This window comes from Pan paniscus, chromosome 4, assembly GCF_029289425.2.
Source record: "Pan paniscus chromosome 4, NHGRI_mPanPan1-v2.0_pri, whole genome shotgun sequence".
Taxonomy (NCBI): domain Eukaryota; kingdom Metazoa; phylum Chordata; class Mammalia; order Primates; family Hominidae; genus Pan; species Pan paniscus.
Window position 1 is genome coordinate 61025875 of NC_073253.2, and position 24695 is coordinate 61050569.

Genomic DNA, 24695 nt, shown 5'->3' on the forward strand with positions numbered 1-24695 from the left:
TCTGTGCACATTACCATACATAGTATGTTTGATATCTGTACTTCCTGACTTAGCATTGGTTCAAGCTTAAGCTAATGCTTTTAACAGAAGCCCATGGCAAGCAGTCAGGACTTACAAACCCTCCCTAAACTTCAAGTCTTCTGAGCCTCTTGTTTTCCACATAAATAACATAAAATAAGAAGCCTACTAAGGCAAACCAAATGGAAACATTTTTCATCCTTAAACAGGTGAGGCTCGTTTGAAAGTATTTCCCCCTTTTTTTTTTTTGAGACGCTATCTCGGCTCACTACAACCTTCACTTCCCAGGTTCAAGTGATTCTCCTGCCTCAGCCTTCCGAGTAGCTGGGATTACAGGTGCGCGCCACCATGCCCGGCTAATTTTTTGTATTTTTAGTAGAGACGGGGTTTCACCATTGGCCAGGCTGGTCTCGAACTCCTGACCTCGTGATCCGCCTGCCTCGGCCTCCCAAAGTGCTGGGATTACAGGCATGAGCCACCGCACCCAGCAATCCTCCTCATTTTTTTAAGTGAAGAATTCAGGAGATATCTGACTCCTTGATTCTATGGGCTTGACTGATTCTGGATTATCCCATACATAAGCAGCATCTCTGGTTCTCATGGAAATGAGTAAGCACATCTTCACCTATTCCTTGGGAAAACATTTTGCCAGTAATTAAACAAATCCAACTCTAATATTCTTTTTGTTGTTTTTGTTTAAAGTTGCATCTTGATTTACCACCATTTAGAAAAAAAGTTGTTTATGACAAATCTATTTCATCTGACAATGATTTAGCTTTCCTTTTCTACTTCAAATGCTACCCCATTAAATTTACAGGATTGATGCTGAAGGAATAAAGTATTAGAATATGAGAAAGAACTCTCTTCCTGCATTTCCTAATTCCATCATGCCCCAGTCATTAATATTGCCTGTCTCTTGTTAAGTAAATAATGCCATAAAGATTTTCAACAGAAACAAATTATTTATCAAATGGATACAAGTGCTCTTATTGAAATAAGCCCTTTATTCTGTTCACTATTGTCATTATGGTTTTATGAAAAATCACTCATGTTTGCATTACATGAATAGATTTTGAGAGCTCTGTTGACTACAGAACCAAAGAGAACACTCAAATAGAAAATGAAATAATTAATATTCTGATTTCTTTTCAAATTATATAAGCTAGAAGGTAGTGAATTCTGTTTTATTTGTAAGTAGTTGTTCAATATCTAACCGACTATGATTACTTAAAAACAGACAATTACATTCAAACTTCTTTAAATTCTTTTGTTTTTATAGTGTAGTGCATTAAGCACTTTTGTAACTTGTTATTTTTCTAATGAAGGAAAAAAATACACTTATGGATTAGAGCTGTTAACTGACAACAAATTACAAACAGGAATAACAGAAGTTCCCTGCAGCTTAAACTTAATATTCAGATTTATTTTTTCTAAGGATTACTTGAGAGAAAATTATAAACCTCTAGAAATCCTAATTCACTTGATGAAAATATATCAACTTAATGGATAAATATAAATTTAATGCAATTTATTATAACAGCATGGACATTAAATATAAAATCAAGAATCTAATTTCCTTTATTGGTTAAGTCATACAATTATTTTTGCCTTATTCAGAAAGCAGTGCCCTCTATTTAGAACGGGACACACTAAATGTCCCATTCTAAATTTAACAGATGTTAAACAGCATTCTTACAAAGTATTCTTTTTTTTAACTGTTTCAAAAAGTCAAATCCTGGAGATATGGAAAATAACAACAGAAAGGAAACTAGGTAAATGTATAAAATATAAAGTAATTACGGCCAGGCACGGTGGCTCACGCCTGTAATCCCAACACTTTGGGAAGCCGAGGTGGGCGGATTACGAAGTCAGGAGATCAAAACCATCCTGGCTAACACGGTGAAACCCCGTGTCTACTAAAAATGCAAAAAATTAGCCGGGCGTGGTGGCGGGAGCCTGTAGTCCCAGCTCCTCGGGAGACTAAAGCAGGAGAATGGTATGAAACTGGGAGGTGGAGCTTGCAGTAAGCTGAGATCGCGCCACTGCAGTCTAGCCTGGGCGACAGAGCGAGACTCCGTCTCAAAAAAAAAAAAATACATATATATACACATACACACACACACTATATATATAGTGTATCTATATACACACACTATATATAGTTTATAGATACACTATATATAGTGTATCTAGTATATAGATACACTATATATAATATATAGTAGATACACTATGTATAATACATATAGTGGATACACTACATATAATACATATAGTGGATACCCTGTATATAATACATATAGTGGATACACTGTATATAATATATATAGTGGATACACTGTATATAATACATATAGTGGATACACTGTATATAATACATATAGTGGATACACTGTATATAATACATATAGTGGATACACTATATACTATATATCGTATATAGTAGATATATAGTATATAGATAATATATATAGTATATAGTAGATACACTATATATAATATAAATTGTAGATACACTATATATAGTATATATATCATATCTATATACTAGATACACTGTATATAGTGTATCTATATACTAGATATGCTATATATAGTGTATCTATATACTATATATAGTGTGTGTATATAGATACACTATATATAGTATATATAGTAGATACGCTATATATAGTATATATATCTATATACTAGATACACTATATATAGCGTATCTACTATATATACTATATATAGTGTATCTATATACTAGATACACTATATATAGTGTATCTATACTATATATAGTATCTACATAGTGTATATACACTATATACTATATATACACTATATATACTCTATATACACTATATACACTACTATATATACACTATATATACTATATATACACTATATACTATATATACTATATATACACTATATATAATATATATACACTATATACTATATATACTATATATACACTATATATAATATATACTATATGTACACTATATATACAATATATACTCTATATACACTATATACACACTATATACAATATATAAACTATATATACACTATATACTATATATACACTATATATACACTATATATACTATATATACACTATATACACTATATATACTATATATACACTATATATACACTATGTATACTATATATAGTATACATAGTATACATACTATATATAGTATACATACTGTATATGCTATATATAATATACATACTGTATATACTATATATAATATACATACTGTATATACTATAGTATATAAACACTATATACTATATATAGTGTGTATATACACTATATATACCATATGCACACTACATATACACTATATATACTATATATATACTATGTGTATATATAGTGTGTATATATAGTAATTAATCTATAAGGAACACTATACATACTATATAAACACTATATATACTATATATAGTATATAGTGTGTATATAGTATGTATAGTGTGTATATATATACTATATACACACTATATATACACTATATATACTATATACATACTATGTGTATATTTATAGTTTGTGTGTGTGTGTATATAAATATATAGTAACTAATCTATAAAAAACACTTAAAGAGAATTAAATCTAGTTTCCCAATAAGGTCAGGAGGAAGAAATTAAATAACTCATGAAGTTAGACAGGTAATGCCTGGCATTGAACCGACTTATCACTGAAGGGTGGGAATCTGCAGGTTTCAATTCTTACTTGTGCATACTCTTTCCTTATAGTCTTGCCACTTCCATGATAAATGTACACAGCTCCCCCGTGATCATCTTCCAGCGGAGCTCCTATCACGATGTCATTAAATCCATCAAGATTGAGGTCTTTTACAGCAGCAATTGCAGTTCCAAAACGAGCCCCGCATGGCTCATTTTTGTTTTCTTTTGTGCATGAATTGTGCTGCCGAGATGAACAGCACGTCTGCTTAATAGGTTCCAGGCTCATTTGATATTCAAACCTTGTCTGGAAGAAAGATAAACAGGATATTTATGTATTTCCATCATTACTACAGCAGAGTAGAATTTTTAAAATATACTAAATCAGTGCTATTAACAGCCATTTGTACATTAGTGGTAAAGTTGGTAAAATTTCTTAAAAAGTGTGCCTATCTGAGAGTAAAGTTAGGGATTCCAAAGAGCAGATGGTAGAAGTGTGGGAGACATACTTTAATGGAATCTCTTTTTAATGCAATTGAGTATACAATTCAGAGCATCTTTTTCAGGCCAAATAATATTATATCCTTAATTTGTGCCACTATCCCTTCTTCACCCAATATTGTGCAAAGCGAAAATTTATTCTGCTCAGAAAGGAAACTTTCTCTAAAGCTGCCTAGAGTGGAAGGAAAAAAAAAAAAAAAAAACCCAGACAGAAAGTACTAGCAAAGGTAATCAAGAATACACTTTCTTGGAAAAAGGACAAAACAGCCCAGGACAAAAAAAGTTGACAGGAGGAAGCCAAAAAATGATAGGAAGAAAGACACATGATTTATTATTTAAAATAATCAATTTAGGAGAGAATGTACATATTTGGAAAAGCTAAATAGATAAACACTGGCTTTACTGTAAAGAGCAAAACACTCTTCTAATGAAGAAATCAAAAATTATTTAACTTAAAAAATTACGTCTAAAGTCAGGAATAGAAGACAAAATCTCACTCCAGCCCAGTGAAGTATTTCCTGGAAGCCTGCAGTGTTGCTGCCTTGAAACTCATGACTTCTCCCCCTCCACCCTATCCGATTTAACTGCTGAGGTTATTATCTATCTCCAAGCCAGAGCTGATAAGCCTCCCAGGCTAAATAAGCCTTGTGGGTTTATTTAGCAGTTTAGTGAGATTTATATTTACCTCCTTTATCCTATATATTGTTAAACATAATTCACATTTCCAAGCAGAAAATATCTAAGAGTTGGAGCTGCTTTATTAGAATTATAAATGGTCATTTCAAAACTGAGGGGTTGGTGGAGTGAATGAATCCCGATAGCTTCTTTGCTCTGTTTTTTCAAAGTGAGTGAAAAATTAGAATTTATTATGAAAAAATGAAGAGAAGGAAGAGATTTTGCTGGATTTCTACCAAACTCAGACACCATTACCTGATTGAGAGCATACACATACACTTTTCCTTGCTCCTCCTTCTCTGTTCCCATGTACATAGGGGCTCCGACTAGAAGAATGTCAGTATTAGAATCCTTGTCAATGTCAATTGTTGTTAAAATACTGCCAAAGTAGGAACCAATCTAGGACACAAAATGAAACAAAACAGCCAATGAACAACAGAAATTCTCAAGGAAACTGAAATCTACATTTGTTTTACTTCTAGCAATCTAGAAGAGGAGCTAGTTGGCAAAGGAAATGAAAGATAAAAATTGATGCTCCCTGAAAGTTATTTATTGGCTCTTTCATGAGGATAAAGAATATCAGTCGGTTCCATCTTTGAGGATGAACAGCTGTTACAGATTTCATCGCTTGACAGTAACAAAATGAATTTCTTTAGATTTCACTCTAACCTCTCTTTTTTCTCCACAAATCAGAAAAGGTCAGTAATACTATAGTGATTTTTTAAGGAAATAAAATTAGATAAGCAGTAGAATGCATGCTGCAATGGCTGAATATATGTTTAAATACATTATAAGGAGCTGAGTTGTCCTGGAATACTGGTGTGGCATATTTCACCTCATAGTCTTGGAAGATTGTCTTCTCAATGAAATGGTTAAGCCTTATCCCAGCAGCTATGGGACATAGAAAAATATGGAAGGATTGCAGGGGGATCATCCCTTGTAGCAATATGTTTTCTCATTTAAAGATAGAAATCTGTTTAGAGAAAAGCAGAGAACTTATACTTCATTACCTAAATGCTTAATTTTTTCAAATATTATTCTATGTTTAATATTTGATGCTCTTAACAATTATCTTATGGTACATCTCCCTGTACTGGCTTCTGCAATTTTACTCTTACTCTCTTGCTTCTGCCCCTGTGGCATAGACCACCCTTTTCATATTTACTGGCTTCTTCCCCAACTCTCATTTTCTGAATTTTGGCCTCTTCTAAAGCTCAGACCTGTAGCCTTTTTCCATTCTCTTACCCTAGATGACCAATCCTTCTTAAAAATTTCTACTAAGGCAATTGCAAACATCATTCTGTCTTCCTTCTCAAGGCTTCAGTTCTACAGTTCTAGACATTGCTTCTAGGCATGTGGGCAAAAGACACTGACTTGTGAATGCACTTTTCTCACAGGCTTTTGAGGGCCTTGAGAGGTTTTTTTAAAAGTTGAATTAATTATAAACATAAATAAAATAGAAGATCTTGCAACTCTGGGCTTTCCTCCCCACATGGCAACCGTCAACTGGAGCTCAGTGGAAGCTCACAAGCTGCCCAGGGCCATGGTTCCCACCACTTCCTGTGTTTTTTTGCCCAGCAGCTTTACTCATTGACTTTACCTATTTTGATTTTACTTTACTGGCACCTTCAAATATCTGAATTTGTGCTTATTGTTACAAGGAACATGTCTAAAAGCCAAATGTCATTGTTAAAAAATATCTAAATTGCTTGAGGTGTTGACATTCTAATCATGGAGCCACCTTTCTTTCAGATTCCCAGGCTTGAAACTGAAATCATTCACGATTTAAATCATTCATGATACTCTCCTCAACTTTCATATGCAAATTTTCATAAAATTTGACACTTCTTGTCTTGTATACAATTAATGGAGTGATAATGGATCTAAGACGTCATCTAAAATGCTTCATTTTACTATTGTCAACTTCCTATTATTGATATCTGTCATGGCCCTTCCTTTTCCATTTTTACTGCTGACATCTTATTTTATGTTCTCTTACCTCCAGTATGAGCTACAACAATAGCCTTATTCTAACTGTTATGCGTTTTCCAAGCGTAAATGTGGGCAAAGAGTTAATAAAACCCTTTCACCTGATACTTGAGGAGCTGACCTTTAGTTACTCTAACTCTGTTGCCCTGGGAATCTGCTGTGGCTGGGATTTCAACTTTACCACTAAGGCTAAGCAACGCTGACAGGGGTAAAAATAACCTCTTACTGGAATATTGTATTCAGGCTGTGTGGAACTATAAATGAATTATAAGTACCTGATGAAGATGACATATTTTTGACTTCCCAGAGTGCAGTTACTCTTGTAGCCGGCCTGCCCTTTGTAGACACCCTGGAAGCTATGTCTATGGTGTTGTCATAATAGATACTGCTCCTGCGGGGCATGGGGCTTTAAAGCGAGTGCAGTTTGTGGACCTGCCTAATGTGAGTATCCCTGCACCTGAGCTTTACTGCTGCGCTGGGCTGCAGCTTGGACTCTTGCAGAGCAGGAGGGCTGATGTAGTCCTGCCCCTCTAGTCTAGAGAGTTGGAATATTTAATGAAGGCTAAGAAGAACCCCTCTCCCACCCTCTGTAAAAGGACTGTGGAATAAAGTTAATAAATCCTCCTTGTAGAACTGTTGAAAAATGCAGAAAACTTTTTAGAAACAAAAGTTCCCCAAGCTATCACAATTCAAAAATAACAACAACAAAAAGCATGTTAGATCTTTCTTTCAGTTAATATGTGTGTGTGTGTGTAAATGTTTGCATATTTACGATGTTTCTTTCAGTTTTTATATATACATATGTAAATGTTATTTCATGTATCATTGCCCAAACTTCTTTTAATATTCAATACTACCTAAGAAGAATTTTTCAATTTTAAATATTACAGACAGTTTCCCATTACCTCCAGGATAAAATCCAAGCTCTTAATTTTCCATTCAAAACCTCACATCATATGGGTCCATGTTATCTTTTTAACTTTCTCTTTCACTGCTCTTTCTACCTATCCACATTCTATCATCCCTTGTAGATTCAGCCCAAATTTCATCTTCTAATAAGCTTTTCTGCACCAATCCTAGCTTAAAGCCATCCCATCATATTCTGACTGTATTGTCTGGGCCACTGGTAATTTCATGCCTCTTAATGTTTTGGATCTCTTTTCTTGTGTATATATTTGTACATCTGTATCCACATCTATTGTGTATCTTACCTCCACACCCATCCAACATGAAGACAAAGATACAGACACTATACATCCTTCCAAAGAACCTAACACAGGGCCCTGTTCCCAGTTGTTACTGAATATGTGGGTATTGCATTTTTAAAAGTTTAGGACAATAGACAGTAAATATACATAGAGTATGAATAGATTAATTTAAATAAAAGAATATTTTTCAAGTTTACCTGTTCTCCACTGAGCGTCTGGAGAATTTTGATGTTTCCATCTTCCATCCTGTAGATAATGACCTGGCCTGTATGATTGTACCGAGGCTGTCCAGCAATATAGAGCACATCTCCAGAAGAAGCAGTAGCAGAGTTTACAGTGTAACCTAACAAAAGAAAGATTCCAGATATACCACCTGGACCCTTAAAGGCTTCATGTAATAAATTAAGACTCTTTTTAAATGGCCAAGATAATCATTTTTATATGGTTATATTTTGAAAATAATATTTTTTCTTCAATGCATGTAAGAATTTGTTTTGGTGGAAGCTTTTAATATGCTCTCTATCTACCACAACTGCTTTCTCCTGAGAAGTTGTTTTCCCCCAATCTGAGTTTTTCATTATTTAAAATCACAAATGATATAACAATGATGACACACATAAAAAATTGCACATCCCCACCCCAATTTGTAATAAATCAATTGTATTTCATTTGGATATATGTGTCTGCACTACAGAAATTAACACTTTTCATATAATTGGAATCATAGAAAATGTAAACCTTTTCTGTGCTGCTACTAGCTTTTAAAATTGTAATTTTAAATAATTGAAGATGATTTCTCTTGGTTAAAGCATAAAGACGTTGCATTTATATTACATGGCCATTTCCCGATAAAACACTAGAATTCAGGTGGTTTTAATATTTTTGGTATTATGCTTCAGATTTCAAAGACACCTTGGAGCATTTAAATTTGTCCCTCTTCTGGATTTTTTGACAGTACATTTCAAGGAATAGATCACTGGATCACGTTTTTAATGGTTCTTATAGTGTCTAGAAAATTGTTTCCAGAAAATTTGTACTACTTTGTTCTATGAACCGCCATATGAAAGACAATTTCATGAAACTGTCCCAGGCTTTGTGTATCATCACTATTATTTAAATTTGTGTATGTTTTAATAGGTGTTAAACATTGTCTAACAACAGTACCTTTCTGTGATTTTAATGTGACTTTATTCAACAGAGAGCTTGAATCATTTTTCACGTATCTGATATTTCTTCTTTTTTTTTTTTTTTTTTTGAGACGGAGTCTTGCTCTGTTGTCCAGGTTGGAGTGCAGTGGCGCGATCTCAGCTCACTGCAAGCTCCACCTCCCGGGTTCACGCCATTCTCCTGCCTCAGCCTCACGAGTAGCTGGGACTACAGGCGCCCGCCACCACGCCTGGCTAATTTTTTGTATTTTTAGTAAGACGGGGTTTCACCGTGTTAGCCAGGATGGTCTCAATCTCCTGACCTCCTGATGCACTCGCCTCGGCCTCCCAAAGTGCTGGGATTACAGGCGTGAGCCACTGTGCCCGGTTCTTTCCTCTATTTTAATTGAGCTTCCATGCTCTTTAAAATTTTGATTGTCTTTTTTCTACTTTTGATTTTATTTGCATATATTTTATATTGAAATTATTCCTGGGTCATTATTTTTGTTTCTTCGGTTTCTTCTGGAATACCTTTTTCTTCTATGCAACCTCCTCCTCTGGCTTAGAAAAATTTGTTCTATTTCAGTAAGCATCATTTCAGTGCGGTGGGTGCGATAGTGGGGGTGGAGGTCACGTATGGGTTAATCTGACCATGAGCCCTGTAAACAGAGCCAGTGTATCCTGGGTGCTTCGCCCACCTAGATGTACACAATGATCAAGAGACTCTACATACAAACCTTTAAGATCAGCACTGCTTTTTACATTTGTATGCATGTGCAACAAACTTTCAGCACTCTTTTGGGGCCATAAACCCTCTGTCCAGCTCCACGGTTTGGCTTTGGACACATCTACCAGCTCCACCATTGCAATGATGGAACGGCACACACTGCTTCTGTAAAGTCACATCTTTCAGATACTTGGTGGCTTTTCAGATATACATAACCCTTGATTGCCTGGGTAGCTTCATGGATGTTCTTAAAGTGAACACGAAGATTTCAATCTCTTGATTTGAATGATTTTTTGGGTTGTTCTGGGTCAAGTGAATAGTAAACCATTTTAAGAGATCATCTCAGGCTGCTTACAGGAAGAGCATAAATTGTGTCTTTAAGATTAATTTTTGAGTGAAAAGTTAGATTTGTTCTTTGTGTTTTGAGAAGAGAGCCATATCAATGAATAAAAATTGCCACATGCAGATTTTGATTTTATAAAAGGAATAACTCTTTTAATAACCAGATTTCTTCAGTGGAGCAGAAGTAAGATTATTTTTCAAAATGCCACAGAATAGCACTTCTCACTGAGAAAAAGATCATTTTTCTAACTCACTTACCAAGTATTTTACTGTAAAGTAGGTTTGACTTTCTTTCAAAAATGTTAAAAAGGAACAAAAGTTTTTATACAGTATGTTTATTCTTACAAGTGCTAAAGGAACACAATTCCTCAGGCATATTATCCTTTATGAATATTCCTCACATTCTCATTCCTTCATCTTTCTTTGAGGGTTTTTTATTATTATACATAATAGAATCTAAAATATTTTTTCGAACATGTAGTGTGTTACATGTTTATATTACTAACCACAATATTGTTTTAAAATGAATCTTTCAGGCCATGTTTATACATACATAAAATGGAAAAGAAGGATGTGCAAAATGAAGGCCGTTTTATTTCATGCCACTCTACTAAGAAATACAAAGAAAGGAGTAGAATGAGAGTGTTAGTACGTGTGTGTTTGTGTGTGTGTGTGTGTAATTTGCAGAGCTGTGAATGTAACTTGATAAAAGGCCTCTTTTAAAAATGAGTTAAAAATTATGTTTGAGGCTAGGAGTTGTGAGATTATTTAGTTAACTCTCTTTGATGACTTATACTTGATAACTAAAAATATTAGCTGAAATAATCTCAGGGACAGTAGTTACTGTTACCAGTTAGCGTAGTTACTAATTGAGGCTTGGGTGTCTAAAGACAAGAAAGAAGAAAAGAAAAAGAGAGCCAGAGCCAAGTAAAGCCTAATTTTAATAGAAGGAAAATAATTATAAATATTTAAGCTTAATAGTGTTTCCTGAAAAAGAAAAGAATAAGATGGAAGAAAAGGGCTGGGCGCAGTGGTGCATGCCTGTAATCCCAGCACTTTGGGAATCCGAGGCAGGTGGATCACCTGAGGTCAGGAGTTCGAGACCAGTCTGGCCAACATGATGAAACCCGGTCTCTACCAAAAATATAAAAAATTAGCCGGGGATGGTAGCAGGCACCTGTAATCCCAGTTACTCAGGAGGCTGAGGCAGGAGAATCACTTGAACCCAGGAGGTGGAGGTTGCAGTGAGCAGAGATCATGCCACTGCACTCCAGCCTGGGCAATAAGAGAGAAACTCTGTCTCAAATAAAGAGAAAAAAAAAGAGGAAAAAAAGGCTAAAATGGATGGCATAGCCCTTTGCATGGATTTATGAATAATGAATTCTGTCAGCTCTCATAATTCACTTCTTGGGAAAAGGGCCAGGATCTAGTGAGGTAATGGGAAACAGGTATGATCTGTCTTGATGCCATGACATTGCCTCACATCTTTCCTTCTCCTTTGGAAGCTGTATGGCAGGAATAGAATTCAGCAAACTGTGGGTGGAGGAGGCAGGGGAACATAATCCCAGCTGTATTTTCACCACCAAATTCACTTGCAATGCCTGTATTGGCATAAGGCAGTTTGGGTAATAGAAAGATGGGGTATGACTATGTCCTGAGACAGATGTTCGACAGCTTGAGTTCTTACAGTTTCCTGATCATTATTGATAAGCACGGGATTTTTCTAATAGAGCCTCTGCCTCTCTACTTCCTTCATAAGATTTTTCTTAGCCTTGCAACTTGCAATCCATACAGTTTATGAAAAAATACACTCAGTCTCTTCTCAATTTGTGACCCCCACAAAGAAACATTTTGAAAACTTCATTTCAGATTTAGAATATTATTTTGGGTGAAAAAAAAAAAACAAGGTATTTGTCCTGCCTTTTCTGAATGCTTTTCTATTTTGAAAGAAATCTTACATGTATTAGACTTTATGTTGGCAAAATGTCATATACCCTCACTTGTGAGTAAGCTAATGAAATAATTTCTGAAACAGAAAAGAAAATCTCAGCACACTGTAGAAAACATATCCAAAAATTTCCTTTTTGGACAGAGAGAAGTCATATATTATAAATACTGTGCTCAGAAATAAGATTCTTTTAATATTTTCTTACTTGCAGTGGCATCTTTAAGTTGAATTCTCCACATCTGCTTTAAGCAACGTTTAACCAAAGCTTTTTGGGAATGACAAATTTAGGATTCTTAAGAGCTTATTTATTTTAAAGGAATTTAATCACATATAATTAAGAATACCAAAAACTACAGTGTTATCAATTAAAATGTGTGGGCTTCCTAAGAGTGGCAACAATATCATACACATCTTTGTGGACTTTACACAGTGTCTTTAAATTTGTAAATACTCAATACTTATTAGTAATAGTACTAATGTCAGCTACTATTATTATTTTGTATTATGTATGAGTTTTCTACTGCTGCTGTAACAAATTACCACAAGTTGGTGGCTTAAAGCATCACGAACTTTTTATCTTACAATTCTGTTTATTAGAAGTCTGGCATAGAGCTTCCTGGACTAAACATCAGGATATTGGCAGGTCAGTGTTCCTTTTGGGAGCCTATCAAGGAGAATCGGTTTTCTTGCCCTTTGTAGCTCTAGAGCCATCTACAGTTTTTGGCTTGTGGCCCCCCTCCATCTTTAAAGCCAACAACACTGCATCTCTCTGACCATTTCTCCATAGTTCTGTCTCCCTCTGGCCACATCCAGGAGAGGTTCTCTGATTTTTAGAATGCTTGATTATATCAGGTCCAGCCAGATATCTGAGGATAATCTTCCCAACTCGGGATCCTTAATTTCATCATATCTGAAAAGTCCCTTTTGCCATGCAAAGTAACCTATTCATGGGTCCAGGGATTAGGACATGGACATCTTTGGGGATCATTATTCTGCCTACCACAATACTAATAAGAGGAATGTTTATTATATAACATTACATAATAAAAAAATACAAAATAACATTTACATAATAAAATAATAGACAACACCCATTGAGTGTTAACTGTGTGTCAGGCACAGTACTAAATATAGTCATTACTTAATCTAACAACCCAAATGATATATATGGTGTAATTATTTCCATTTTAGAAATAGGAAAATTGAGGCTTTGAGGGGGAAAGTAATTTGCCTAAAGCCATAGCCAGGGGCAGAATCAGAAAACAAGCTCAAGTCTCTATGACCTCATGGCTATCGCTAATTGTACACCTTGTACCATAACTGCTTCAAGTCTTTAGTATCATAGAATCAGCAGCTTTATAATTTTTATTTTTATGGGTGTGTAATATTCATTAAGTGGATTTACTATTTACTTAACTATCTGCATATTTTGGGGCATTTAGGATAATGGCATTTCCCCCAATAACATAAATAATAATACAATAGAAATCATTGTTCACTTGGCATTCTTAAATATTGGATTTTTTTCCTTAGGTTAGGTCCACAGAAGTGAAATTTCTGTATAAATGTGGTACGAACATTTTTTATAGCTCTGTAAACACATTGTCAAATGCCTTTCATAAGGAGTTTTACTAATTTATATGTCATCCATTATATAGGAAGATAAATGTTCTATATTTATTCTACATATAATAGAAGCCTCAGGTTAAGCTGGTTCTTGATTCCAAGGTATTTCACATAAACAGTCTCATAGAACCTTAGGATGTAACGAACTTTTAGAAGATATCTAATCTAATCCCCAGCCCTCTTTTTTAGGTATTCTGTATCATAGCACATATCATACTGATAGTGATTGCTTGTTTCATTATTGTCTCTCACCCAAAAAAGTAAGGTTTATCAATGTAGGAACTGACCTGCCCCATATATCTTTTTATTCCCTATAAACTCAGTGTTTGGCACATTGCTGGTACTCAATATTCGTGCAGTGCTTTCTTAATCAACCCAGAATCAGTTATTTTGGTATCATGATATAAACACTGACATAAGAATCAAGAAGCCTCAATTGTGGTTTCACACCTGCCATAGGCAGCTGGGACATAATTGTTCTATCTCTCAGTTTCTTGATTGGAAATTAAGACTACATGCTCCATAGGATCTCTTTTAATGCTAAAATTTGAAATGAATTTTAAGCCTAACCCCTATATTTTATATCACAATCCTTCAAATACCTAAAAGACATGCAATGCACACTTTGTTTTCTAAGCTTCAATTTCTTTAAGTTTTGGAGAGAGTGAGACTTGTAGCAGGGAATTGCTTCTGGAGCTGACTTTTCTGTGTAATATTTTACTGGCACATCCTAGTTTGTCATTTTCTCCTTGTAGTATGTGATACTTAGAACAACCAGATACTCTAGCTGTTGTCTGACCAGAGTGGAATGCAACAGGATTTCTATGAGAAACAGACTGGACTTTCATTCATGCAGTTCTACATGTCTTAAGAGATTTTAGCAGTCACAGTGCAGCTGCTGTTGACTGTTACATTTTTAGTCATCTAAAACTCTAGTCCTTTTATTCTTCTTAAGTCCTGCTGCCCCTACAGCTTTAATAGGTGTCCTTCAATAAGGAGATGTATAAACACCGCAGTAAAGACCTGCCACCTTCCTGGTAAAATAGAAAGCAACTGGGACAGAGAGAAAAAGACTTGTCTCCGGGACAGAAAGATCCCAGAGAGGAAGGCTAACACGTGAAGCTGTGAATGCTTCCAGGCCAAGGTATGTGTTTTCTTTATCACTTTATTCCCAGCACTAAGATCAATGCCTGGGGCAAAAGAGGATCCCCCAAATATTTGTTGAGTGAGTAAGAGCTGGGAAGCCATATCCTGATGGTCCTTTTTATTTTAGGTCCTCCCAACTGTTGGTGAATATCTTTTTTCAGTGAGGGGAGAGTTCCCTGGCATCCCCCAGGTGTTGCTCAGCTTGGTATAGATCCCAAATAAAGTGGTACCAGACATACAACTCCTCATTTCTGGCAAGACACTGGGAAACAAGATCATGTTACATCACTGGGTTTAAGTTCAATATTTGTCTGATTGTGAATGGAGCTATTAAAGAAGAAGTTGCATGACAAAATACATTTTTCTTTTCCCAAATTAGGACCCATAGAGAGAAATTAATGATAGAAGACATTTAAGACAATATGAGTTTGGTTTTCAGGATTTAGGAGAAGTCGAGGTTTCCTTTTCTACTCTCATTTCTTGTCCACCAGGTTCAAAGTTCTCCTTGAAGTTAAAGTTGATACCAGACACAGAGAAACTGAACATATCAGAAAGGGCACATATCAACCTAAACCATTCCCTGCATTAGACAGCCCTACTAACAAAAAAGGACTCCCGTGTATGTCATTTTGACTAACTAAAGCTGCTCAGAGGCCTGAAACTTTGCATGGGTTCTGGAAAATACCCAACTCGTTGAAATAATCTTGCTATATGGTTGCAAGCCTATAGAAACATAAGCAAATAATGCTAAAGGTAAAAAATGGAAAAGTAAAACAACTCTTTTATAATTATATCCAAACCTTACCTAAATAAGAAGCAAGCGGTTCATTCTTTTTGGTAGACTCAACATTAAAGGTTGTGTTTCGAGGGATTATGATTTGACTAGCCTTCTGCATGACAACTGTTCCATTCCAATCATAGGCTCCTACTGCTCCAAGCATGACCCAGTCCTTACATGCAAATAAATAAGATAATAATATTTAATAAAAATAATAAGGGGAAATACTTAAACACCATTAACAATGTGTATAGGTATACTGTTCAAAGTGCTTTACATTTATTAGCTTATATAATCCTCATGATAACTCTGTGGGCTAGATGCTATTGTTACCATACCTGTTTTACAGAAAAGGAAATCGAGGCACAAATAACTTGCCCAAGTTATACAGTAAAATTGTACATGGAAATGTCAATATTCTTTTGCAAGGACCATTATGCCTTTTCTTTCATTAACTGCAAATGATATATTTTCTAATCTTGTCTTTCTACTTTATTCTGGGTGCCCAGCATCCTAGGTCTTGAACATGGAATTCTAATAAGACCCTTGAATTCCTTGACACTGTGGAAAAATATTCCACATCTGTAGCAAATATGTTAAATTATTTCATTTTGACAGATACATAATGACAAGGCAAAGCTCACACTGTCTGATTCACAACTATTAGTACAATGTAGTGAACTGTGTGAGAGAACATATTTTCTTAATAAGAAGCTTGTGAAATGACATTTTCCTATTTGAATTAGAAAACGTCATCATAGCCTGCATAATTGTTCAAGCTATGAACTGCATGTTGCACTTACATACTGATGGCTAGATGTTGGTTTTGGGAAGGGAAGTCTTGCAAACATATATTTCATTTTTCACCAACTGGTCAACATACCTGTGAATAATGAGCACTGAAGCCAGTCTGAGACATTTCCATTTCAAATGAAGCTGCTGACTGGTCAGCTGTAGCTATAACATAGGAAAATATCACTGTAAATAAGTAACAATGCCTTTTCATGCACTACTGACTTGCAGAATACAGATACCTGGTAGAGCTTGTGGTCTTACCAACCAGAACTTCAAACATCTTAGGGCATTTTCAGCCATACATTTCTCAACCCCAAATTTCTAGGTAGGCCTTGGTAGAAGACAGAGAAAAATAGTCAAAGGGCTCATGTCTCAAATTCTTGCTCATTAGCAGCCCTGTCCTTGCCAGAGGGGTTGAGAAATCTCCATTCTTATACTGTAGCATGTTGTGGATCCTATGGTGCTTTGGGTCCACATGGCTCAAGTTGGATGTACTACAGTAGGAAATTCCTGTCCAAATTCATGCCTTGGGAACCCTGCTGAGCCTTTAGGCTAAACTCCCTTAATATGTTATGGGACTGAAAAAAATTTCATTCACATATTTAAAGAGGTTCCTCAACTCCATCAGTGCCACCCATATTCAGGCCATAGATCCTGTCAGAATTTCATTGTGTGATAAAGGGTTTAGGTATTTTAGTATGCATTTATTTGCTCTAATTACTGGTGGTAAGTATCACTCACAGATCCGGAGGGGTCTTTGTGACAGGGCTGCCCACATGCCATTCAATCATACATTTTTAAAAGATCCTGTACCCATTTTGAAGCTCTTTACTGAAATGCAGAGATAATTCAGAGCATTCCATGGCAGTCTGCTACTCTCAAATTATTCTCAAAATATTCACAAACCCAAAGCCACAATTTCCTGAGGGAATTGATGGAATGTTGATTTATTTGCTTGCACTAGGGGTTACTGATTTATTTGGCCTTGCAGATAAGTTAAAAATAGCACTTAAGAAAGTCAGTCTGCCCTTTTGTTGAGGCAAGAGAATAGTCAAATTTGTGAATGTAACTATTTGTTAGTTATTTACATGGATAAAATTGTGAACAAATACATCAGTAATTACCTTTGTAGGACTAGATTAGACGGGGCAATGAAGAATTCAAATATATCATTTTAATCTCTTGTGTGAATTGCCCTGTAATTTAAATGACTGAGATGCACTTTAACTTTAATTTAAACATGTATTTTCAGTCCACAATGCTTTCAGGTGTTTTCTCACTTATCTGCAAGATCAATAAGAATGCAGCAACGGAAACCTGCATTATTTTCAGCACCTGCCCTGCCGCTATTCTGCCTTCAGCTGAGAACAGACAGAAGGACGCTATGTGATGTTCTTCCTGCTGCAGTGGCATCATGGTAATAGACCACTATATTCTCCTGGGCTTCTTGCTTCAAACTCCTCCCTGGACTGTTCATGGGTGTTTGGACCAGCCACTCTAACCACTGTGCAGCCTCTGGTTAGAAATGTTGGCATTTTCTCCCAGTGCTCAACGGGAAATGGAGACAGTAGACCATTTTCTGATGTACTAAGCAAGTCCTTGGCATACTTGCCTCAATAGATGGCACTGTCCTTGGCAAACAGAAATTTCATAATCACAGCTATTTGTCATCTTAAGATACATGTTGACAGGAAATGGAGATTTCCCGAGCAACAAAGAAATAAAGCCTTTTTAAATATCTCATGAAAAAAATAAGAAATAGTCTAGTCAAAACACTGCTTTTGGTGTAGTGTAGCAACAAAGATGATATAGAAGACATTTGTAATCTGTAAAGTTCCTTATAAAATGATGTCATATTTAAATATAGAGACTTCTTGGAGTGTTTGGGCTCTTCAACCTGTCACCTTTAATCCATGGTGTAGTTAGGTTAGAAACAATCTGAAATGTCATTTCAGGCAATTGATCTCCCCCTCCCCTAGCTGAAGTGGGCTTCATTTTTGCCAGTCTTAGGTTACTTGCTTACTTAAAAGGAGATTTAGAAATGACACTATATTCTGTTGAACTATCAAATGTAACTATGTAACTTTTCTTTTAAATTATTTTTACAGATTGTTTCTATCATATCTTAGCCCATGTTATTAAAAATTAAAAGTACACAATTAGTTTGAAGACCTTATGTATTTTCCTTAAGGCCAGCCAAGCTCATAATCTGGTTTATTGGTAAATGACACCGGGAGAGCTGTTGAGAGACCAAAGCCACTTAAAAATGACTTGTACACAGAGCACAAGACAGCTGAGTTCTTCAGAAGCAGCTGGGACTCCAGACTCATAAACAATTAGAGTGTTCTGTTTCTAAAGGCACAGTGGAAAGAGGCCAGGGGAAAAGGGAGGCACAGAAATTCAGTCTGGCTGGGCTGTAGATTCCTATCACCTCTAAATCAAATGTTCTAAGTACGGATTGTGACCCAGTCATGAAATCAACAGACTGAGTATAGCCAGCATTTTTTTTTCATTGAAAGAGATTAGGGTAGAATGGAATTGATGAGAAGCCATCACAGTGCATCACATGTAATAAGAATTATCTTGTGAAACCTTGCCTTATTTTTATATGTATATATTTATGTGCACTGGGTCAAAAAGCAAAATGTAGTTATTATCGTGAGTCACACTCAGAAAAAGTTTGAAAGCCATAACTCTAAATAATTTTCTTTCCTTTCTATACATTTTCATATTCTAATTTTTCTGCATTTTCCCAGCCCCTTGACACTCAATCAAAATGGTCTACTTTTTTTCAGTTATGTCTCATTCCCATTTTGTCTTTCTGTTTCCTATTATCAATCATATCAGGGAAACTGAGAAGGTGCTTTTAAATTTCTATTTTTAAGATGTAGAAACAACAGTCTTTCAGTGTGTCCTCACAAGGACAGGGTCAACTGGATTTGGGTGTAGCCTAAGGGGAAAAGAATTCTCTGGTGGTTTCTCTCCCTAGTTGGAGAAAAGGTGCATGTTCCCTGAGACTAGAGATCATCAAAGAATGTGAAGAAAGAAGCTTTGCCAGTTTGCCTGGCATAACAATTCTGAAGACTTTTTTTTTGTTGTTTTTTAGGAAAGATCTAGTTCCAAAGTAATTAGCTACTTGACATCCTCTACCTAAGGCAGAATAGGGAATGCCATTACTCGTTATCCTCAACAGCCAGTCCCCATTGAAAACTCAAGGAAAAATCTGCAAAGAAGTAACATGATTTAGACAAATACAGTGAAACAATGTTTCATTGCCATGGATTTTAAGGCAAATTTCCATGAAGACCTTTAAAATGGGCAAGGAGCAAAATACAGAGAAAATAAATGAACAAAGAAGTTATTGCATAAGAGCACTCTTGTAGTAGCTCAATATGAAATGAAGAAACAAACAAACAAAAAAAAACCCAAACCAGAGGTAGTACCCTCATTTTCCAAATCTATGTAACAGAAAAGGAACAAAGCACATGGAAACATTTTTGTCCTGGCACATCTACATTGACCATTGTCTTCATCGGCTGTCCCATCAGCACTGCCCTACCATGCCCTTACAAAGAGAGTCTCTAGCAGACACAGTGTTGTGAGAAACAGCCATCTCAATGACAGATTTATATAAAAGAGCATTGTTCCATGCTAGATATTGTACACAGTAAAAAAAAAAAAGTATTACTGATGTATTAGGAATAAATACAAAAATCCCATTATACTGATTTTGAATTGCAGAGAGAACATGCAGCAATAAGATAAATAGACATACCTTCCAGGGCAAATATTCTTTCTCCCAGAGTTTTAACAATGGTGACTAGAGCCAATTCATCAGAGACGTTGAAGAAATGCTTTTCAGTGGGTTCACTTGCAATTGATTTTATTTCCTCCACAAATTTTTCAGTGCTTAAATTTCCTCGGTTATAGCTGCCAAGAATCTAAGACACAACAGAAACAGCAAGAATATATTTTAAATTCTATGTGTTAAATAAAGGATCTCAAGCATTTTGTCAGTAAACAACAGTGTAGAGTACTTTAGCATAATGGAATTTTTATGTACTTTCATATTTATGGAAGAGTGATTTTCAAAATTTGTAGACTCCCTAATATTAACTGTTATATAAACACCACAATTGGTGTAGAAAAATATAAAGGGCAATTTTGTATGTCTGTGAAAATTTCTCCTCTTGTACTCTGTGTCCCTGTTACTAACAGCTGTATTTTTAAAATCTGACAGTTCAAAAGTAACGTTATATTCATAGTTTCTGAATGTCTTTGATATTATTCCAGCTAGTGATGTCATTATCTGCTGGCAAAGGCAATCAGCAAGTGAGTTGCCTGCTTTTGAATGAGCAATTCTTCCTGAAACTATTACCAAGGCACAGTCCAGCACATATATATTTTAAACACATACTGGACTAAGTGGTAATCTAAATTGGCAATCTAGAAAATAAACAATTGAGATATTCTTGTTTGAAACCAAATGCTGGAGACAGGGGCATTCTTTTTTATGAAGAGGAGAGAGAAGCAGGAGTTATATATGATTGTTAACTATAATTATTTAGATGTCCAAGCAGGTTTTCTCAAACATTTAGTTTTTTTTTAAGGTAAGGTTTATTGCAATAAATTATATACAGTAAAATTCACCCTGTTTAGATGTACAATTCTATGAGTGTGACAAACCAATATAGTTGTGTTACTGCCACATCAAGGTGTAGAATATTTACATCACCCCAAAAAGTTCCCTCCTGCCCCTATAGTCAATCCCTTCCTCCCCTTGTTCAACCCTGGCAACCACCGATAAATAATCTGTCCTTATAGATTTGATTTTTCCAGAATGTCAGATTTAAGGAATCATATAGTATGTAGCCATTTGTGTCTGGCTTCTGTGACTTTGTACAATGCTTTTCAGAGTCATCCATGTTGCTGCATGTAGCAGTAGTTGGGTCCTTTCTATTGCAGAGTAGCATTCCATTGTATGGATGCACCACAATTTACTTAATGAGAACATTTGAGTTGTTTGCAGCTTCAACATATTATGAATAATGCTGCTGTAAATATTCACATGTAGGTCTTTGTAATAGACATATATTTTCTTTTCTCTTGAGTAAAGAACTAGGAATGAAAGTGCTGGGTCATACAATAAGTGAATGATTAACTTTTTAAGAAACTGCCAAACTGCTTTCCACAGTAATCGTCCCATTTTGCCATTTTACTATTCCCATCAGAAATGTCTAAGAGATCCAGCTGCTTTGCATGCTTGTCAATACTTGTTATTGTCAGTTTTTTTTGTTCACTTGTTAGTTTTAGCAATTGTGTTAGCATATAGTGGTGTCTTATTTAATTTGCATTTCTCTAATGACTAATGATGTTGAGACTCTTTCATACAATTATTTGCTATAGTATTTCTTCCTCGGTGTAGTTAGTGTCTGTTCAAATCTTTTTCCCATTAAAAGAAAATGAGATGTTTATTTTCCCTTAAATGTGTTGTAAGAGTTCTGTATATAGTCTGGATGCAAGTCCTTTATGTGTTTTGCAGATGTTTTCTTCCCGTCTGTAGATTGTCTTTTCATATTCTCAACAGTGTCATCTGAAGAGTAGAAGTTTTACATTTTGATGAAGTCCAACTAATTAGCTTTGTTAAGGTTTGTACTTTTTCTGCCTAAAAAAATTAGTTTTTAATGTAAAAATTTTTTATGTTAAAACTGTTTTTAATATAAAAATGTTCAAGATAATGAAAACATTTTTAAAACAATATGTAAAATTTAACATGCAAAAAAATTTTAAAATCCCCAATATGTAGATATGACCTAATTCTATTTTTTAAATCACATAAGTACATGGGCATAAAAAATGTGAAAAAATGTGTATCATAATATATTATTTTTTATTTCTGTATATTAGGACACTAGGTGTTTCCTTATATTTGCTTCAATTTTTTTTAAAACTTTATAATAAAAAATCACTTCTGTAATAAATAAAAAAATTAGTTTTTACCATAGTTGCAAGTGTTACCTGAAGATTATCACTTTGGTTTTTATTTTTATTTTTTTAGTGTTCATGATACATTTATAACAATAACTCAAACTGGACACAAGCAAAATGTCTATAAACAGTAGAGTACAAATTGTGGTCTATAAAATAGATAACAATAACAAAAAATGAATCCCCAGTACACAAAATATCACAAGCAATAATTACGTTGAGTGAAAAGCTAAACACACAGTACATACTATGCAGTTTTATTTATTTGAAATTCAAGAATTAGCAATCTAAGTGAGCTATGGTGGTATGTCACATCAGTGGTTACTACAGGAGGTGTGTATTTAAAATGAAAAAAAAAAAGAAAAAAAAACATTGCTGGGTATATATCCCAAAGAAAGGAAATCAGTATATTGAAGAAATATCTGCACTCCCCTGTTTATTGCAGCACTGTTTACAATAGACAAGATATAGAATTAACCTTAAGTATGGATCAATGGATGAAAGGATTTAAAAAAACATGGTATATCTTCACAACAGAATATTATTTATCCATTAAAAAGAACAAAACTTTGTCATTTGCAGCAACATGGGTGGAACTGAAGAACATTATATTAAATGAAATAAGCCAAGCACTGAAGGACAAACATCACTACGTTCTCACTCAAATGTGGGAGCTGAAAATGTGGATCTCATAGACGTACTGAATAGAATGGTGGTTATCAAAGGCTGGAAAGAGTAGTGGGGAAGAGCAGGGATGAAGAGGGGTTAGTCAATGGATTTAAAACTATAATTAGATGGAAGGAATAAGAGCTAGTGTTCAGTAGCACTATAGGACAACTACAGTAAACATATTGTATATTTCAAAATAGCTACAGGAGAAGACTTGGAATATTCCCAACACAAAGAAATGAATAAGTGTCTGAGGTGATGGATATTCCAATTGCCCAGATTTGATCATTAGCCACTGTATGCCTGTATCAAAATATCACATGTACCAGGTAAATATGTACAGCTATCGTGTATCTATAAAAATTAAAAATACATTTTAAAAAAGAAAGCACAGGAAACTTTCTGGGAGTGATGAAATTGCTCTATATCTTGATTAAGTCTTATGTGGGTGCACGTAATTGTCAAAACTCACCAAATTGTTCACTTCGTGCACACTTTTCACACTGAAACCTTGCATTTCACTGTATTGTAAATATCACTTCAATTTTTAAAAACAGAATGAACTATATGGATATGCAACATTATGGATGAATCTTAATATAGCATTAAGTTTTAAAAGTTCCAAAATATTATATACAGCATTACACTCTTTTTAAAATGTTAAAAACAATGAAATATTCTTAAAATTTATTTTTTGGATATGTATGGGTGCCTAAATATTATTTTGAAAAGTAGAGCAAGGGTTGAGGAATGTAGAAAGTGGACTGATGGTTACCCAGGTGGAGGAAGGCAGGTGGTAAATGTGCTCAGATGTAGTTATCAAAAAAGAGAGCTAGCTCTCGATTTGGGTGGTAGGTCCATGGATGCTTATAATATTATTAAAATAAATACACAGATATAGTTCTAAACAGAGAAACAAATAAAGTTTGTTTCAACAAATGATTACAATTTGGCCTGAACGAAGCAAGGATCAGGATTAATTCAAGGCTATGCTCCTGGAATCCAAAAAATAAAGGAAAGACACTGAGCCCTTTGCTATTGCTTGATTTTTTTTTTTTTTAAGAATATCCAAATCCTCTAAGAAGAGGGAGAGTCTTGGCCTCCAGTGACCATGAAGGTACAGTAATTTTTTGGCTTCACATTTCTTTTTCCAATAATAGCCTTGTCTGGCATCATTAAAAACAAAGAGCTCCATGGTGCTGGCTTCAAAGTCCTGTTACAAAACAGACCTCAAGCACCCTTCCGACCGTGGTTCTGCACTGTGGCCTGGGAGGATAGTGGGCACAAGGGCAATGGGCTTGAGGGCTGCCCCCACCCCTTTCCTCCAGGTCCGAGGCTCCCCCTACCCACCTGAGTAGCTCACCCCCACTGCACATCTACATGTAGTTTTTTAAAGTTAGATTTAGAATGGTAGATTAAAAAACTGATATTTTGATTAAGAAGGATACAGATT

General features: G+C 35.0%; 1 protein-coding gene across 1 annotated transcript in view; it reads right to left on the bottom strand.

Annotated features, from left to right (window-relative positions):
• The window catches only part of ITGA1 (integrin subunit alpha 1), a 175696-nt gene that overhangs the window by 41308 nt on the left and 109693 nt on the right, over positions 1-24695 (bottom strand). The window contains exons 9-14 of the mRNA XM_003827350.7: positions 20361-20526; positions 16674-16747; positions 15818-15962; positions 8276-8421; positions 5137-5280; positions 3755-4012 (exon numbers count right to left, since the gene is read on the bottom strand). Coding sequence (XP_003827398.1) covers positions 3755-4012; positions 5137-5280; positions 8276-8421; positions 15818-15962; positions 16674-16747; positions 20361-20526 — 933 coding nt within the window. The remainder of the gene's footprint in view (positions 1-3754; positions 4013-5136; positions 5281-8275; positions 8422-15817; positions 15963-16673; positions 16748-20360; positions 20527-24695) is intronic.